A 20,269-nucleotide genomic window follows, 5' to 3' on the forward strand; every position below is an offset into this window, starting at 1 on the left:
TTGGCTGTCACTTTACTACAGACTGAGATACTCAGTGCTTCAAACTGTCTAGCACCCATTTTGCTGAAAACATGTAAATAAAAAGTGTCTTAGTAATACACTTAAAATACAATACAATACTATATAAATGAAGGTGGATTAATGATTTAATAATTGATCGTCTCATAGGGCCCCTGTCAGTCACAGGCCACAAGAATCATATCAACTTTTCACCCCCATGCAGTGTCCCTGCTCACAAACACTGGTGTATGACGGCAATGTCACTGAGTGCATCCAAGTCTGTAACTGCAGTTTCAAAAACTATTCAATCAGTGCAGTCAATGTACGTCTGTATTTTCAGCTCCACACCATATTATTGACCACATAGTATGTGGTAATTTAACTAAAAAAAATCACATTTTATGTTTTTATCATGTATTTGTTGATATTGGTGTGGTATTCATACCTCTTTGAATGTTGAAATCAATTTCTAAACCCATTGGCCCCATTTTGCACATGTGTGATTAAACCGCCTTATATGACACCTTCATTATTTATATGTACACAGTGATCAAGATTTTATGGTGAATAAATCCCAATCTTGCAGTATCAATGAACTGACATGGAAAGTAGCATTTATTATGGTTTACAAAACACTTTCTTTTATAAACATGGGCAAATTATATTACAAATATTTAAAAAAAATTCTTGCATGAGATAAGCCAAAAGAGGACCCGTTTTAAAAAGGGCATCATGTTTAACACAATGATGGCACATCTAAACATCTATTTCCACAGAGCTACACATTTAACATCTTTTCAAAATGGCCTTTAAATCTCAAAAATAAAGCAATAAGATATGGAAACATGCAAAGGTAAAGTTGAACTGCATAAAGAGTAAATAAGGAACAATAAGTTGCCAGCAAACTGGACATTTATAGCATGTGAATGGAACTAAACACTGCCTGCCACAGCAGCGACTTACCACGCAAAGTTTTGGAAGTCGTCTCCATTCATTTCAGAAATCGCTTTAAACAGCAAGACTTTAAAGACTTTTAAAGTGAACAAAGATTCTGCAGTAAATACTTGTTTTGTCTTTTGCTGAAACGTAATATTTGTGTAGCTATGTTAAGAGAACCTTGGAATAATTTTGAAAGCTTCGCTAATCTGACAACAACTGAGGACAAGTATCATGTGCATTTTGACAAAAATAATTATAAATAAGCTATCTCAGAACAGCATTTTCTCCTGTGCAAATCTTCTTTAAAGGAGGTGCTCCTGATTCATCCAGTTCCTCCTGTTAGATAAAAAAAAACACCATATGAAAGAGGTTATGTATGTTTTCACGTGGTTAGAAAGGATTCTAGTTCAAATCAACATCATTTTTACATCAAGCAGCAGAGCATAAAGGTGTGAAATGAAACTGTAATCCATGTGATTAAGGAAAATGTTTGGGTCTGCCTTGAACCTGTGTGTCCGGAGTGCTGCGTCTGACAGTTCCTGATGAAAGGAGATCCTCCTTGATGAGAGTAGGAGGCTCATCAGCCCCCTCCTGTCCTGAATGAACTGGCTCTGCATTCACAAGGAGCGCTGGAGTTACAGCCTGATTAATGTCGCTTCTTCGACAACGAACAAACTCAGACACTGCACCACACAACTGGGTGACTTCTGAGTGTTGTTAACTGTTAATTACTGTTACCACTAATGAAACACATAAAGACTGATGCTCAAAACATACCGTCCACACTCTCCTGGCCCAGCATCGGTGGCTGGGAGTCCTCAGTGCGGAGGCTGGATGTATGTGGAGGGCTGACTTGCTGCGAGCTGGAGGTGCTGCTGCTGTTATCCATTTTAGGCTGGTAAACGTCCGACAGAAAGCTCTGGTTGCTGTTTTCATCTGAAGCGAGTGAGTGCAGCTTTAGTTTTTTTACACACATCATTATGCCTTCAAAAGCCATGGTGTGTTATTAACATACTATAGGCCACAAGACTCACCTGTGAAATCCAGCAAAGAGTTTGTGTTTTCCAGGACCACATCTTTCAGTCCTCTTGCATCTCCACCTGTGGATTTGGTTCGATAGATCTGACAACAGAGAATCAAATCAGATTATAGGCTTGGGACATTCACAAAAGTTTGAATTCATGACCAGCAAGAGTGATTCATATATGTGTCTATATGTATTGTTTTGACAAAGGGACCCCACCTGCTTTGTTTCTGTTACTGGCACCCACTTGAATATGCGTAAGGACGTGTCTCCAACTGTCACCCATTTCTTCTCCCTGGACGTACAATCAGTTTTATTAATTTCAGAGGGCAGCTCCGTTTAGCTCTGACACCTACATTATGCTTTGTTAGCGTTAATCTGTAACATGTCATGAAGGCTCAGGTCCGCTCTGCCCCACAGTGGAGGTGACAGGCAGCTAATCATGTATCGTTATCATGCTGCTGCTCACTTATAGGTGTCGTTTACGTTGCATAGGCATGTTAAAATAATGACGAGAGGTCGCACAGGGGAGGAGGGTTGTTATTTCATTAAGAAGTGATTATAGCCTGCATTACGGCGCGACATGTGGGGCTGTAGCCATATTGACAGCTCTCGACGGGAGGAAAAAAAAAAACTCAGCTAAGCCCCGCCTTTTCTGTCAACCGCAGGCATTGATTGGTCAACAGCCCCGTCAATCATCTAACTTTTCCGACTGAAGTTTGTTGAGCGACGCAGCAGATATCAGCCCACGGTGTACTAACACATTTCCCTCCATATTGCCCCTCAGACAGCCTACATACCATTTCCGCACTTTCTCGATGGCCGCCAGCACCTTTTTAATGTCATCTTTAGCCCGACTTCGTGTCTCAGCGCGGCCTGATCGTCCCGACATCTTGATGCTGTTATGATTCATCTACAGATGCATCTGAAAACTTCAAGACCAAGCCCCAATCCTCCGTTACCCTGGTAATCTCGCGAGATTTCATAATCCCTAATCTGTCTTTTTTTTTTTTTCTTCATTCTTCATTGGTATGCTCATACTGTTACTGTATGTGGACATAGTGTGGGCACTGTTATTTATTTATATATTTATTTAACCATTTCATATTTAGTTTTCTCTTAATCACCATGAATGGAAGTGGTTTATAATCAATATAGTAGCAGTATTATAGTGGCAGAAAGAAGAATAATCTGCAGTGTTTTTTAATTTTTTTTTTTTTTTAATCTGTGGTACACTCCACTAAATCAATGTTATACTTTTTACTCAACTACATGCATGTTATAAATGTATCGTTGTTCTCCATAATGCACTGTTAAAGATAAAAGCAGTGGGGCCCCAACCATTTGGCCTGTGGCCTCATATGAAAAAAATAGCAGCATCAGGTTGGGGAACCTTGTCATGCAATGGAGCTCTCTGGTCTCTGGTATTTCACCAGAGACCATTTTGTTCAACCAAATGTTTAGGTTTTAGGTTTATTTATTTAGTACACATTTATAGGCTATTCGATGGTGCAAGGAGGGAACGAAACCGATTGGCTTGTACATAAGTTCCACCCCTGTCACTTATTACAACAAAACAGATTTCTGTGGCTAACAAATAAACATAGAGGAAAAAAAGGAGATAAACTGCATACATAATCAACGTTATATGAGCCAAATTAGCAAAAATGAGGTAAGTTGCAAAATCACTGTTTGTAAAATAGTTTCACTGAAAAAAGCTCCTACAGCTGTAAAATGCTTCAGTATGCTATTGAAAATCTAATATTGTGACATAATGAGCCAGTTTTAAGATAGAGCATGCAGCAAATAATGATTCAGCATTGCCCAGTTTTACTTCTGTAGCCTATATTAAAAACATGTTTTTAACTTTTATTTAACATAGCTTATTTGTATTGTGGCATTATAGGCCTATTTATTATTATATTTTATATATTGCATTATATTTTATTCTGTGTACTAGAATCCAATTTTGCTTTCTTTCCTTTATTTTTGTTTTCTTTACCACAGCATCCGTTAAAGCAAAAGTTTGTGTACACTAGGTTTGATTGGTGGTTCCCCTGTTTGAACAACAGAGGGTGATCTTGAGGCATGCAGACTTGGCAGAGAGCAAGAGCTCACAGTATGTTGCAATTCTTTTTTCTTTTTTTTCTCTTTTAAATAATGTGGTATGGATGATTGCTGACTGGAAATTGTTTATAGCTTACTAAATGTTTTTAGGGTGTACAAGAGCACTGAGACTAATCCAGGCGAACAGGTCTGTTCAACCAGACAAAAACCTCTGTTAAAAATTGTGTGGTGATATAATGAGAAGCAGCATGACAAGATCTCAGTCAATAATTTATAACATACTGTACAGCATCACTGATCAGACAGTGCTGATAGTGTTTACTGACAATTGACAATATTCAGTCCTAGTCGTTGGTCTATTATAATGTTTGTACTGACAACAACAGGCATATAATTTCAGCACCTATTAGCACCTATTATGTAGGCCTATGCTCCACATCCATTGTTTGTCTTAGTCTTGCCTCAGCGATATGATATCATACCCATCAATAATCACTTCACAGTTTTTCAAGCATTTCAATGTGAGCCTGAATATTATAGTACCTGAAGTTGCCTGCATCACACAGCTCAGCTCAAGAGGGTTTAATATTCCCGTAAAAACGTATACACCATATGCGTTGAGTATGATAAGACTGCTGGTGTAGATTTGAAAATGAAAATCATAACAACACATTACTGATGAAGGATGGTGTGGGTGGGTCCTGCTGGGGCTCCAGCCAGTGGCTGACTACACTGGGAGGAGTCAGAGACAGTTGCTGGAGAAAATACCCGAATAAACTCAACAGTCTGTCAGTCATAGTGGCTACAGCAGCTAAGGTGTTCATGTAAAAGCTTCTGTTTGGAGACAAATATTGTGACCTACAGTAGCTGAAATTGTAGTTCTGCTGTATACTTTTATACTTATTTATTTATCTTTCATTGTTTTTGAGTAGGCTACTCTGTCCAAATCATGTCGATACAGCTGTTTTTGTGCAATGGTATGGTTGTATTGTTTGTGAAGTGGATCTATGTGTTTTTATTGGTGGCAAAGTAGTTTCCCCTTGGGGATCAATAAAGTGTTCTATCCATCTATCTATCTATCTATCTATCTATCTATCTATCTATCTATCTATCTATCTATCTATCTATCTATCTATCTATCTATCTATCTATCTATGCTTGTTCTAGGAATGCACCTGTTTACAGAATATGCCACACTCATATGAAGGTGTAAAATTTTGAATGGGGGCACATATCACATGCAACACCAGAACTCACTCTTTATGGTTAATTAGTAACAGACCATAAAAGAAGAGGTTAGTAATAGACCTTTTATGGCTGCAGTAGGCTACAAATATTGGCCGCTGTCGTAAATGTTAGGCTATATAAGGTCATTAAAGTTAAATATTATTGTTATATAGTGTATTTGTTATTGTTATAGTGCATAGCCTATTTCCATGCACTGACTTCACTTAATTTACATATTCTCACAAACCCATGTGTAGGCTATAAACAGGAGCTTTATTTTGAAACCGGAAGTGTAGTTTCCAGACACTCTGGTTAACTGTACACTGGTGCCGTTCAGACTGCTCCTGTCATTGACTGGGGTGTTGGACGGACAGGCCAAATGATTCAGTGAAGGGGGCGACGAGTCCAGCACAGCATGGACTGCAGCCCGCCATAGTTAGAGTGCAGCTTTTTTATTTTTTATTTTTAAAGTCTAGCCCGTTTATCGGCTCAAAGTTCGTGTTTTTTCTTTCGCTGCTGTGTGTTTTTTTTTCTGTCACAGACGACAATGGATCGAGTGAAAAGCTCCATGCAGCAAGTACCCAACGCTATCCCCAAAGTGATCCGACGGACTGGAGGGGCCAACAGCCTGGAGCTGGAGAAGGAAAACTTTGAGAGAGGGCAGGTAAGCAGCGGATCGCGGGGTTGAGTTAATACAATAACATTTTTTTTCTCTCGAAAGCGTGGGATGAAGGATCTGGCTGAGAGCCGCTTTACAAGGTGGGAGGATGATAGTCATGTCAGCCTGGTTTGCTGCCAGCTGCTAAACTAAACTATGCATTGTGAGATTTTGACTGAAGTGAGGAATAGGCTCAAGAATCCATTAGGGGAGGAAACACACTCATGGTTATCTCCATTGTACTTGTTTTTTGTTGTTGTTGTTTTTTTACGTGGTTTTGTAATTCTCCTCCAGTTTTGACACTTCAGTTATGTGGTGACTACTAGTAGGCTACTTGATCCAGATTATGGGTTTATTTTAGTGGCACTTTCCCTGATGTCTGCCTGTGATCAGCAGATACCAATGAGTTCCAGTGCACAACAAAAGAGCTGTTGAAATGTAGGTCAATGGCCTTTTGAATTCAGATAACTGTGTTGTTTGCCTATCTGATGGATAAACCCAGACAAGAGGGAGGCCAGCTGAAGCTCAGTGTGACAGAGCTCTGCATAGTAGACCCATCCTGATGATGATGATGATGATGATGATGATGATGATGGTTTAATGAGATCTTGGAAGTGAGTTGGGTTTTTTAAAATCATTTTAAGGCAGAGCAGATAAAGGGAGGATGTGTTGTGCATGTGTGTGTTTGTACTGTTTAGTTGCATTGTGATGGTCGCTGATGAATAATGAATGCTGTGTAGTTTCAAGAGCTACATCTGACTTTGCATGAAGTGCTCTCTCTCTCCCTGTGAACATACGTATGTATGTAGGCTGCTGTTTGGCTGCGGAGCCCGCTGCTTCCTGCCTGGTGGTCTCCCCTCCCCACTCCTCTCCCCCAGACCAGGCACAGGGGAGGGAAAAGGGGGGTGGGAAAGTAGGTCAGATGAATCAAGGCAGTCAAACTGCCATGGTAGTGCTGCAACATGCTTCTCCCATTTACAGCGGCTATCTCAGTCGGACAGTAGAGTCAACACAAGCCTTAAATGCACACAGCAGATATTTGGTTTGAGTCTGCATTTAGACAGTCACACATAGTTTAACCCCCCACCATCAACCTCATGCCATTCCCGTGCCGGACAGTAACAGCATGGATTAAAGGCAGGGAGAGACGCATGCGTGGCTTTATGTGTCCCGAGCCAAGCTTGGTCACTAGGTCACTGTCAGACTCCTGGGATCTCACCCTCTGGAAGTGTGTCAAGGCAACAACATAACACATGCACAGAGTTTCTTTGCATGTGCTTCTGATAGCAGAGCTGAAATGGCAGCAAGGAAAATGAATTTGGCCCTGCTCTGACTCTTTTTATGCATCTGCCTTATTCAATTTGGGGTCGTTTAAACAAAGCAAACAGCTTTGCAGTTGATCAGCTCACAGCTGCTGTGAAAGAGCGTGAAAATATTCACACAGGATAAAACAAGCCCAAGCTCGATTTGTCAGATATCAGCGCTCCAACATGACCAGACCGCAACACGACACACTCGGCTTGTTTTGTTCTTGACACTAATGGTGCCACTCTGCAAAGCTGTAATAGCAGGTTTCCTCCTGGGCTCTAACAGCTTTTAAATCACTGATTAGGATTTGTTACCGCCGTAGACTTGTCGCATGTGTTTTTTTGTTTGTTTTTTTGTGGTTGATTTTTGACTGGGGATCTGGAGCTGTGGCAGGCGGTACAGGAATCAATGAATCTGCTGTCGACTTTACAGGGGATCAGTGAGAGATAATCTCATCTGATCTGTTGTGCTCTAAAGCTGCCTAAATCTGCTGGGTGGCTGGCTTTCACCTCCTGTACAGAAAACCGACTGTCTGCCTGCATATCTGTCTCTCTGCCTTTCTGTCTGTCTGTCTCTCTGTCTCAGATATCCCGTCATCTGCTGCCTTTTCATAGTAAACCTCTGATGTTAACTATACATTAAAACATTAAGTTCTATGGTATCTATCTGACAAAAAAACTGAAAAAATTAGTTGCTGGTGTTGCTCAAAGTGCCACTTTTGAGGTGACGGAAGGATTATTTTAATTTGTAGCATGATAGACTAATGGATATAATACATTATCATAGCCACAAATATGGACTCTACTACTATAGAAAGAAGTTTTGCTTAAAATGACCAAGTTTTCATCAGTTAAATGACAAATCAACTAATTCAACTGTTTTCAATGGACTCTGGGAAGTGACAGATGTCAGCAGCAGTGTGCAAAAATGTATAGTATTAATATGAACGGGGTCTCTTTAAAGCCATGGCTGTGTAAAACAGCGATTCAGAGGAGAGCTCGCCTATCTCTCCACTGAGTTGGATAAACAACCAGGGTGTGTTCAAAACCGTCTCTGACATACTGTCCACACTGGGTTATAAAAAGAACGAACCAGGGCAGCCACATAGCACACAGTGCTTGCTTTTAATGACATGTTTAGCCTCATAATAGCAGCTGACTCTTTAATTTAGAGTTTAGGGGGGGATTTCATCTTTGGCCTGTTTGTCACTGGCGTCATTGCATGTTTTGGTGCACTATGGTGGACTTGACTGCAATGAGAGAGCCAACAAGTAAATAAATAGTTAGCGCTGAACACTACATATTGTGTAATCTTTATCTGATGGCCACAAATTTGTCAGAGATGTCAGCTCCCTCCTAGATTTTATAACAGTCTCTGGGCCGTCAGGAGCCAGAGGAGGTTTCTCATTTGGAAGCTGGTGGAGGTAGTTATCTCCAGACCAACAGGAACCACGATTAGTGCTTGTAGAAAAACTTCTGGGCACCAGTTCCTCAGCTGAGACATGGAGGGGGAGCCACAGTGTGACACCACACTTCATGTTTCATAATTAAGGCCTTAAAATTAGACTCCCTGCCTGCCTACCAGCCTCCTCTTCCTCTCCCCTTTACTTGTCTGTTGCATGCCATGTTTGTGTGTGTCTATTTGAGTGCATGTGGATGTTGGTGTGTCCACGGTGAATTCCAACCAAAATGTCACCACATCCCCTTTTTACAGATGACCTGAAGTGTCTGAAGTACACAGTCACTGACATCAACACACTGTCATGTTAGTTTTTGTCAAGTTTACGTTGCGTTACTGTTTTACCACTTGAGTATGACAAACTTTCAACTTTTAGCGATATTTAGCTACTTTTTTTTAGTTTTTTTAAAGCTACTAATCCATAACTTTTATTTATAACCTTTATTTTTTATCTATTAAATCTATATCTATCTAGACTTTATATAAAGAAACATTTACTGTTATCTGTTCATTTCGGCTCTTCATTTGAAACCGTTTCTCTATACTTATCGATAGATGCAACTGCTGAATTCAAGCTTTACTTTAAGATATCTATTTCAATCACTTTAACATAATCCATTATTTTAAATACCTATACCTATATTTAACACTTGCCCTTCATTTCAACTATAGCCTATCTATTAAAGCAGAAGTGAGTGATATATTTGTGTTAATATAAGTCTTAAATAGTTATATCTTCTGACAGCAATCACTTACATAGAGTGTTTGGACCGAAACACGGGTCTCTCAGTCACTCTGCTCTGCTCTGAGCCGAGGAGAAAACATTTATCGTATCCTACAGTTTTTATCCAATGACGAGAGAGAACGGCATGCAGGGCTGTCAGAGCGATTATATCTATCGCTCTGAGGGCTGTGTGTGCAGCCAAGGGACGCCGTGAATGTGGCGACGTAGGGACGAGGACTGTTATGGTGCGTTCAAGGAAACTCGTAGACTCGTGTTTTTCCGTCCTGTGAAGTTGTATCAGTTTGATCTGGTACGAGTTCACGGGTCGGAAGTTACGAGTGGCCGTTATAGTGACTTTCACAGGTAAAACAGGTCGGAAAAACACGAGTGGGTTGCCTGGAACGCTACAAAGTCGTAAGTTGTGACTTGAAGCTGTAATTTACGATTTCAAAAGCCTGCCTGGAACGCAACATTAGCGAAAACGACCGGATCACTCACTTCTGCTTTAATTAAAGCTAACAATTTCATTTTTCAGTTGCTGTTTCAGCTCTTCATACTTATCTATTCCATATTCATCAATCAGACCTGCTGTGCTCGCCTGCTAACTGGTATTTACGCCCTCCTATATCTTCAGATCAAATCAAAAGTTCAATTAGTTGAGTCACTCCGTATCCTCCCTACAAGTGCACCTGGTTGTGTGTCACTGGTGTACAGTAAAAGTGAACCTGCCCCCTCGTCCCCCTGCACCGTGTCGTGGTGCTGTGTGCGGCGATGCCCCGGCAGCTGTGGAATTCAGGGGAGGAGCGGGGCCGCGGCCCTCAGGCACAGTCAGGACTCAGCAGTTGCGACGTAGACAAGCTTTTTTTTTTTTTTTAATCACCCTGTCTCTCCGCCTTTCTTTCTCCTCTGTCTTTCTCTTTGCCTTGTTGTTCTCTCCTCCAACGCTCATTGTCTTGAGTCTTCCTTGCCTTCTTTTACATCCTGCAATTTAAAATGCTGGGAAGTTATGAAGGGATATCCGCATACATACATCCAGCACACACTCATATACACACACACACACACACACACACACACACACACACACACACACACACACACACACACACACACACACACACACACACACACACACACACACACACACAGACAAGCATGCAGGCATGAAAGCGAGACCATTAAAAGCACTGAGGCAGCAGAAACAGCAGGCGGTGGTTTGTGGCCTCATTGCACTGACTGGCTGTAGAATAATAGAGCTGGACATGAGTGACAGGTCAGTAAGTGGAACAAAGTGCACCGATGAGTTCCTGGCGGCAATAACAATGGCTTTGATTTACAGATTGTTTTGGCGATCTCCTCTGTGTTTTACAGCACAGTAAAGCGGAAAGAGAGCGAGAATGGAGAGTTGTTGTTTGGTTTCTCATGCAGCAGAGGTCAAAAGTCAGTCTGAAACCTACATTCTCAGTGGAAGTGTGTGGTATGCAAATTATGCAGCTTCACCGTGACACATATCGCTTTAAATAATCATCCAAATACAATACGGTCCTCAGCTATGTGACAGTACACATCCTGCACTGACGTTGATAAATAACTATAGTGGAATGCTGACCATGCTATTTCACATGGATTATTATTGTTATATAAAATAACAGGATGAAAGTGAAAGCATATACATGGCTAAATAATCACTATGGACGCCCTTTCTAATCTTATAGTCAGATAAACGCCTAAACCTGAACTATCTGCCTTAAATGACAGGTTTGTGTGTTATGGGCTCCGAAGATGAAAACTTAGGTTTCAGTCTTACTCTACCTAAAAAACGTCCTTTTGAATAATTCATGAGCAGCAAGTCATTGTGTGACTAGTCTACGTACACATCACAGATTCAAAACTTTGAACATTAGGCTTAATCAACTGTGTTGGCATTTTCCATGGAGAAACATAAAGTCATAACCATGTTGTGAGTCAACTACATTGAAGGACTTTAACCCCCATGCACCAGATTTAACCAGCTGGCTCAACACAGAGCATGTTTTGGCTTCACAGCTTAACGGAAGTGGGGCGGGGGGTGACACACTAACATTTAAATTCCTACCAATTCAGTGTGAATTTAACCCAGTTACATTTACCTTTACTTTGGCATACAAAGCCAGGTTGGTATCCTGCAGGTGGTGATGCATATCAGATGTATTTCCTCTTTTAGCGGCTACTTTTTTTTGCAGCATGTTTTACAGGCTGGTGAGCCGTCGTACGTTTGTTTGGAGGGAAGAAGTCTTCATCAGCCAAACTTTACCACTCGGGCAGGTCTCTGTTTTGCAACTCGCACGAAACGAAAACAAAGTTAGACACACGGTTGTTGTGTAACTTTGTTTTCCTGACGCTATTTAGGAATCTATACGATTAAATAACCATGGTGTAATCGTGACATCCCTACCCATGCATAATATTCACTCTTTCATCTCTGAATCTGATGTAGATGAAGAAGGAAGACAGTTAGTGTTATTAATGCTGAAACATGGCCCAGGAAAGATAGCACTGATAAACAACTAGACCACATATCAAACAACCTGCTTGTATTTAATGCACAGGAAATGATTAGTTATATCTTGGCAGGTTCTGTCATCGTCACCTGTTTGTGTGTTTTGACAGATCAGCTGTTTCATACACCTGTGTTTAGACAGGAAGTGGAACTCAGAAATGCCCTTTATTCCAGGTGGGTGGACATTTCTCAGAGTTTTTCAGTGGCTGGTTGAAAACCCAGGCGGTGACAGAGTGGGACTTGTGCATGTGAGAAATGCTGTGTGAGGCTGCCCTCAGCGAAGGGCCCACGCCGTACCAGGAAGTGAAGAGACTTGTTGGAAAAGAGCCGGCATTGTCTGGAGACAGACAGTTTATGCTGAGCAGCCTGGAGGTATAACGTGCTGCTCCGATGGCGTAATGAGTAGCATATTGATTATTGTGGCTGGACTGGCCTCCGGCGGTCAGCTGATGTCCTGTGATTGTATAGAGAAACCTTTTTTATTATTATTAAACAGTCGCCTGGATTTTTTTTTTAAAAAAAGGATCTTTTATAAACTGTTCCTAGATGGACCACCATTACAAAAGTAGCATTGTTGTTATTTGTTAACAAATCAATATTAGGAAGAATATATATGAATAATTTACATTATACTTACAACTCCTGAAGTGTTAACACATACTGCCATACAGTATAATAAACTTGAGTTTAGCTCTAATTTACATACACTCATTATATACACCTGAATATAATGTAATCCAGTCCAATAGGTGTTTAAAACCACATTTTTATTACTGAGGTCAGTAAGGCTGCATGTGGGGTTGTCAAACTGCAACCTCAGTTCTAATCATAGGATTGAACTATTGCACAATAATCATTATTTTTTATGAAAAACTCAGTATCTTACAAAAAGTAAACATTTGGTATGCTAATCATAAATGTCATAAATAATGATAACAAAATTCAGTCATATTAACGTATTACTGAAATAACGCAGGAAGATTATAATTAGATTTTGTGTTATGATCCAACACTTAAATTTACTCACATTTATCTGAAAACAGTTTTGAAAATACAATGTAAAGACTGAAACTGGGCCAGCTAATATGTTCTTGCAGGTAGTTTAAATGTGTATTTTTCAAAGCAGACATTTTCTTGTAGTATAGCATTCGCAGGTGTTTCTAATAACAACACTGATGATGGCTCTGTGGTTTGAAGTTATCCAGTCAGCCCAGACAAGCTTTATTCTATATCCGCCACACACACACACACACACACACACACACACACACACACACACACACACACACACACACACACACACACACACACACACACACACACAGCTGTATTGCCTTGAGGACAGGCGATCTCAGAGGAACCAGATGGGGGCATCAGTTACCAAGAGTTGCTCTCCAAATGAACACTGAGCTTTTCTTCACATTTTCACCCTTTTTCACATTTGTTCCACTCAAGGTTTCATGATGTTTTTTTTTTATGAAATCACAATAACACTGCTTACACTCAAGGCTAAGACCCAAACAAAATGCACATCTTAAACCGGTTTCATCCCAACAATACCAACATAATTATCCATAACGTTTCACTATGTTTTCTAGTGATGTTTCTGCAGTAGCCACTTGTCACATTTTGTGTGTGTTGTTTGTAGTAGTGGGATCCAGAGGAGGTGGATGAGCCCTCACACATGCAGAAGAGTTATTATTAATCAGCTACAATATTGACACCGTTACCTTGACAAACATCCTCTCAGAAGATTTTAATTTTCTGTTGGCATCTGCCGCAGTGGAGGTCAGATCGTCCAGTCAACCAGTGCAATCAATTCAACACTGTTAAAGACAAGTCAATGAATTGATCAGCTGATTGGTCAGAAATCGACAAACATTTAGCTATGTTTTGATAATCAGTGTAGGACTGCCTTTGACTTCTTCACTGTAAGGACACACTTGTGGGCACCACCTCCTACCAATAGTAAAGTCATTAATTGCAGCAGTTGCTCACACTATCTGTGCTGTAACTCCTTTAATCAGATTCAGCTGTTTTCTTATTTCCTGAATCTCTCCCCCCACTACACCCACCTCCCTTCACCTCCTCCTCCTCCTCCTCCTCCTCCTCCTCCTCCTCCTCCTCCAGGAGGACCCCTGGCGGTCCTCGCACCCCAGCTTGAGCACCACCGGGCTTGAGCCGTCCCACTCTGCAGGCTCCATGCTACTATTGTCTACCAAGAGAGCGGGCTATTTGCAAAATAAAAGCTCTCCTCCTCCTGGCCTCGGTCTTTGCCGCTATGTGGGCTGATGCATGTGAGAGGAGCGCCTGTGTGTGTGTGTGTGGCTTTAATGTGAAGCTGCGGTGAAATGAGCAGGTATTATCAGCGGTAGTCCTCTGTGTGTGTGTGTGTGTGTGTTTTTCTTCTTCACCCCCGGACAGCTTCGGCTCCTCGGCGGTCGGATGCTGGAAGTCCTCGCCGATAAGGGAGCACGTAGGGCCGGCGGAGAGAAAGAGAGAAGGGACGCGGAAGGAAAGGAAAGGAAAGGGAGGAAGGAAGGCAAGGGGAGCATTTTAATACCAAATCGGGACACATGTTGAGCTAACCGGCCCGCTCCACCTCCCCTCCACCACCACCTCCCCTCCACCCCTTCCTCTCCTCCCAAATGCATTTGTTGCCTCAATCGCTTTTCCCGTTACTAATTACTCCGCGTTAGGATAAAGCCAGCGGATCTGCGCCTTCGGCTCCGAGGACCTGCGACCACCGGACGATCATGGATCTCAGTAAGATTGTAAGTCCTGATCAACTGATTTGGTTTTCTTGATCATCCACAGCAACAGATCTAGGCTACACTCGAGGGGTCTGCGTGTTTTCTTTTGGGTTTTTTTTAAAGGAGGTGGGGGTGGTATCCAAGAACAAGTCCTGTTGCACACACACTCACACACATTTACACGTACACTGGGGCTCTTTTGCACGAATAGTCTTAATGCAAGTTATGCTGAATGCATGCAGGGGCTTGTTGTCGGTCTGATGTTGAGGCTTTAAATGTGGCGTGGGAAGTTTGGTTTTGGTTGTGGAGAAGAAGAAGGAGGAGGAAGCATAAAGGTCTGAGAAGACACAGTATTTATTCCAGTGGTTTACAAACTGGGACACAGGGTCCTTGAAGACAGAGAAAGAGGGGTGAGGTGAGGGGGGTGTGAGTCCCTTGGGTCCCAGCTACTGTTTAAAAATCCACTTTTACTCAGCGGAAACAACCAGGAGAAGAAGAACTCCCAGATCACAAGTATCTCCTCAGTGATTCCTTTATTATTGACAGCAGAGTAACACATGCTTTAGCGGTGGTCTATGTTGTGGCTCAGTGTGTGAGATGTGCTCCTCTGTTGACCCCGGCTTTCTGTTGTTTTTTTCCCCTCATGTCCGTCTGAAAAAGTTGAGCGGCTTAAATGTGCCATGAATGTCAATTAATGGTTGTATTGATGTCTGTGGGAGATAGATTCAAGGCACACAGTGTGTCAATGTGTGACTATCACAGTGTTACACACATTAAAGACTGGAGACACTAGGTATGAATGTACAGTTTGGTCAGATGGTCAGATGTTGGCATCACACGCGGGAGCAGTAAAACCTGTTTATAACGTGGTCTTTATTACACATTTAAAGGCCCAAAACAGACAAACTGTTGTGTGATTTTATTTCCCTTTCGCTCACAGTGCTGGGAATGATGCGCTGTCCAGAGTGTAGCTACTAGAGCAGGTGCACATAAGCCAAAGCAACAAGACCGGCCTTTCACTGCCAACATGGATGGATGGGTGTACTTTTAGCCCTTGTGTAGGTGTGGGGGAGGGTGGGTGACATGAAAGGACACCCAGAGTCCCCTTTTCTAAAGATCTCCAGCAAAGGGGGACAGTCTGAAGAGTTTGGTGGAGGAAATGCTTCAAGGAACAATAAAAGAAATGGCACACATGAGATCCATGCAGTTTCTTTAGATACGGAAACAGGAAAATCTCTCTCCGGTCTGTGTGAATAAATCAGAGTTGCCCACGTGAAGTCGGTCAGAGCACGGGAGCGCAGACACGGCGTAGGTGTAGTGGTGGAGATTCTCCTCCAGAGGATCTCCATTCAGTTGCACTTTACAGATGATTTCAGGCGAACCTGATGGTGTTGGAGAGAAACTGAAACTCCTCCAGGCCGCTTTCAGTGGTTGGTTGCCCTCTTTCTCTGCCACTGTGTTATGGCTCTTTGGCACAGTGGTATGAAAACAAAGTGCAGATAGATGCAAGAATCCCAGGAAGCGGGCCCGCCATTCCCACGCTGCCGAAAAGTTGCTGAAAAACAATTAAAGATTTTGTTTTTATTATCGCGCAAATGATTTGCAGATTAACTGATGCTGAATGTAAACATCAGTTGCAGCTAAACAAATACATCACGTTGAAACGGAAAATTATTGTTATGATATGGTTAATTGAATAACACAGGTTATTTCTTAGACGCCACACAATAAAAGTATGTCTGAAATGTTTTCTTCCTCAAAATAATATTTTAAAGAAGAAGGAAACGCATCAAAAGATTTCTTGCGTAAAAAAGTAACAAGTTGAGCTGCAGTTTGCGGTCAAACAGACGCCGAGGTAAACAGTCAGTGTGCAGCAGCCGTTTTACAGTTGTGGGATGGATTAATTGGTGTCAGATCACTACACAAGCCATTACCAAATCCTCCAGGAAAATACACCCCCACACAGGCATATTCTGTGATGGTCAGACTCATGCATGTACAGTGTTGGGGATTGACGAGCAAGTGGGCTGAAGAGCCTCGCTGAGCTGCACAGATGTTTCTTTTATAATGCATCTTCGTCGTGACATCACCAGTCCTGCAGGAAGCCGAGGCACCTTCACACGAGGCTGCAGAAAGCCAACTTATTAGGAAGGGCACATAAACCTGCCATGGGGGTGTAGGCCTGAGAGTTTAATGATGTTTGAGCCTGGCCTTCATCATATGCATGAGCGTGTGAGTGTGTGTGTGTGTGTGTGTGTGTGTGTGTCTTTAACCAGCTGCTGCCCTCCACCTCTGCCCTTAGGAACAGAAGCCTGGTGCTCTGAGGTCACACACTCCAAATATCCAATGTTTTCTTGCCTTTTTAATGGGCTCTTAAGAGACGACAGCGTCATCCCATTGGGCTTATCTATATCTCCAAATGCCCTGTTATTAATGGGATAGAAGATGCTCAGTGTATTCTGTGGAAAACAAGCTCCTACTTACAGTCTGAGAGGCTTGTACGTGACTGACGAATCATGTCAGCCCGGCAGCTTTCATGCTGTCGTTGATGATTATGTTTATCAATGCTGAGGCAACACTGAGGGGCAATTTCATCATTTATCAACAGAATAATTAATTACAATTACAGATTCTGTTCAGTTCATTGATAATCATGCAGATCAAATCCAAAGACAGCCTCAGTTCTCTCCAGTGAAGCCTCCATAACGTCACCTCTGCAAGTTTGTAATTTTCCCTCCGCACTGTGTGTGCATTGAAGTACGCAGGAAAAATAGCCATTCTAAAAAAGGACATCTTTTCCACTACCTTCCCCTCCACAGTGCCAGCCAGCCTCTTTCTCAAGAGGTGTGGAGTGACTGTTGCATGAGAGCGGATGTTCATGTCAGATGCAACACGTAAAGCGGTCCTTAAACAAGCAACACTTAGGGCTTTGTTCAGATGAGCGACCTTTTCAATAGGGTGGAGTTACTTTTGGGAAAATGTTTGGGCCTGAAATGCGTTTCCATTTATTATCAGATTTTTTCTTTTTTTTTTTGAAAGCACAAAAAGTGGCCTTTCATGCTGTTCTAATATGTGGTGAGGGAGGGCCTGTGTTTGTGAGAAATTCTCTGTGGTTAAGCCAGCTTTCGGTTTCAAATGTTTATTTTTGGTCTTGCGTATTGAACCATTGGAGTCGTACTATTTTCAAGGCAATGTATTTTTAACTAGTGAGGCCTTCCTTTCGTTGAATTCCATCAATGTATACTGACAATAAAGCCTCAGCTGGTGAACTGATGTTACTTAGTTGATGGTCCCTTTCTGTTTATACCAATAAATGCATCATATATGTCTGAAAGAGGCCGTTCAGTGTTTGACTAACACACAGCTCTGTGCAGCATTTTAGCCTCTTTCAGCCAGTTGTTTTGGTTCTAGTCTCCTACTGCTTTCATCAACTGTGTTGTTTCCTAGCCTCGTAAACCAGCCTCTCGCGGAAATGCATTTCATTTCATTTCTCGGGAGAGTCTGGCCTCATCCCCCCTCTAAGCGTTTGGGGTGGGCGGGAGCTGGGCGGGAGTAGTAGCAAAGACGGTTTAATATCTTTGGTAGTAGCGTTGACAGACAACCCCATTCAGCCAATCAGCAAGTTGGTGTAGTGACGGGGCGTTGCACCAGTCGGTCCCTGATTGGCCAACGTGCTGTGTCAATCACAGCGGGCGACGCTGATTGGCTCGGCCTTCTGAGGGTTTCAGTCCACACGCTTAGAATGGGGATGAGGCCAGACTCTCCCTCGGAATGAAATGAAATGCACTTCCGCGAGAGGCTGGTTTACGAGGCTAGTTGTTTCCGGCAATTAAGCTCTGCCATGAAAAAGCTCCTGATAAAGTCTTTGCACAAAACTTGCTCAGCATCAAACAGCAGACCAACAAAAATAGCGACAAGCTGGCAAACAAACTGTGGCAGCTTGAAAGCCAGATATTTCCTCAAGGAGTTAGAGACCAAAACAGAGCTAAAAAATGTAAATAGATGCATTTTCCATGTGACTCGCGACAAAATGTTGCTCTGTGTCCTCTAGATGTGTAAATGAACCTATTAAATTCAGATAAATGCATATTTGGAAACTTCAGTAATCAGATATTTAGACAGTATCTGAGCAACAAGTGAATAGTGAATTAAATGAGGAATTCTTATTCACATTAGTGTGATCGCCTCTGTTTTGGATCCAAATAACTGGTTTAGATAACTGTTATCTGACTTTTAGTGTTTGTTGCCACATATTTAAAGCAGTTACTCAGTCAAAGACAGTTTTCCTACAACTGCTAGACAGTGTTGTTTAAAAAAAAAAAAAGTTTTTATAAACCCCAGTTTTTCCTTGAAAGACACCTGGAAGCATCTGGCAGGAAATGTGAGAGCTTAAGCAAAAATGAAGCGTTCGGCCTGACTGACTGTCTCAGCCGCTGCCTGTCGGGCTTGACTGAGCAAGGTTTTTAGCCAAAGGGGGGGTTTAGGGTGGGGGGTGGAGGGGGTTGTGGTGGTGCTGGTGCTGGGCATTTTTCAGCAGGCAGGCAGGAAATGGCCAGTGCAGGGTGTGCCAAGACAGGAAACCTGACTGAGTGCCTGTACCACCTCCCCTTCCCTTCCCTCCACCACCTCCACCCCCAGCGGGCCAGCCACAATGGCCGTGCCACAGCTACTGCACCTCAACATTATAGTGCCGCTGCATTCGCAAACCGGCATGTTTCCTGTTTCCAATTGTCCCTCCATCATCTCACTGCTTTCCCTCTCTACACTGCACTAGCTGCCTCCAGTATGTGACATCTGAATCAGTTTTGCGCAGATGCCACTTTGTGTAAGAAGTGTATTTTTTTCTGTAGAAGTCAGTATGATTAACGGTGCACTTTACAATTCTAAAGTGCAAGAAAGACCTAAACATCAAATATGTAATTACCTAATAACAATACAATACTATTTTCTTGATTTCTTGAACACCTGTGCTTTGTCTTGCAAGTGCACCTGGGAAAAAGTGCACATGTGCGGTTCCAAATGTGGGTTGTAACTAATCATTATCCATTCATCTAATCATCTAAATCAGAGAAAAGCAGTAAATCCCCCCATTTGAGAGCAGGAACCAGAGGATGTTTGTGCTTGAAAGATGACAGAATTGAATAATAATTAACCTTTCTTTCAATAAGCTAATCAATTGTACATGTAATAGGCATGTTATTGAATACCTATCTGTTGCATAATTCTCATATTCTGATGAAGCTCTTCAGACCAAAGAGGTCTTTCCTTTTTAATAAGAAGACTGAGACAAGAGCCAGGAAAGAAATAATGATTTGATAAATGTGTGAAGCTAAAAGAACTGCTCAGTTTATCATGTGCCCTCCTCCTAGGCTTAAATAGTCAGATAATCAGAGTACTCTAAGTAAGATTAATCACTCTACTCCCATAATAAATCACCGGGGTCACATAAGGATACCTCCTCCGCCTCTACAACCATGAGTATTTAAATCCAGGGAGAACAAGTGTTTCCGAATTTCCCCTGCCCCCTTTCATTTGGCTCTGCTGAGGTTTTCCACAGTCATTTTACTCATGA

General features: G+C 42.1%; 2 protein-coding genes across 3 annotated transcripts in view; one reads left to right on the forward strand and one right to left on the reverse strand.

Moving 5' to 3' along the window:
- Positions 1-610: 610 nt before the first annotated feature.
- bcl7bb (BAF chromatin remodeling complex subunit BCL7B b) lies at positions 611-2,940 on the reverse strand. The gene is made up of 6 exons (XM_083984301.1): positions 2,764-2,940; positions 2,183-2,258; positions 1,974-2,061; positions 1,717-1,875; positions 1,447-1,550; positions 611-1,275 (listed from the first exon to the last, which is right to left on the reverse strand). Exons 1-6 carry the CDS (start codon positions 2,874-2,876, stop codon positions 1,204-1,206), a joined length of 612 nt encoding a protein of 203 aa, XP_083840427.1. The 5' UTR covers positions 2,877-2,940; the 3' UTR covers positions 611-1,203.
- Positions 2,941-5,614: 2,674 nt separating this feature from the next.
- Positions 5,615-20,269, forward strand: part of hip1 (huntingtin interacting protein 1) — a 44,843-nt gene continuing 30,188 nt past the window's right edge. Inside the window, exon 1 of one of the 2 annotated variants that reach the window (XM_083985217.1) lies at positions 5,615-5,921. In XM_083985217.1, coding sequence (XP_083841343.1) covers positions 5,805-5,921 — 117 coding nt within the window. In that variant the 5' untranslated portion in view covers positions 5,615-5,804. Of the gene's footprint in view, positions 5,922-14,350; positions 14,719-20,269 lie in introns of those variants that run through there. The other variant, XM_083985218.1, reaches the window with a different exon arrangement.

Source organism: Trachurus trachurus, assembly GCF_905171665.1.
Source record: "Trachurus trachurus genome assembly, chromosome: 13".
Classification (NCBI taxonomy): domain Eukaryota; kingdom Metazoa; phylum Chordata; class Actinopteri; order Carangiformes; family Carangidae; genus Trachurus; species Trachurus trachurus.

What these genes read in the sequence shown, in the direction of transcription:
- bcl7bb (XM_083984301.1), bottom strand. Translation starts at nt 2,876, where the DNA reads ATGAATCATAACAGCATCAAGATGTCGGGACGATCAGGCCGCGCTGAG. An exon ending in ATCGAGAAAGTGCGGAAATG is followed by an intron (nt 2,259 to 2,763) that starts GTATGTAGGCTG and finishes TTGTACGTCCAG; the next exon opens with GGAGAAGAAATGGGTGACAG. An exon ending in CTCTTTGCTGGATTTCACAG is followed by an intron (nt 1,876 to 1,973) that starts GTGAGTCTTGTG and finishes CACTCGCTTCAG; the next exon opens with ATGAAAACAGCAACCAGAGC.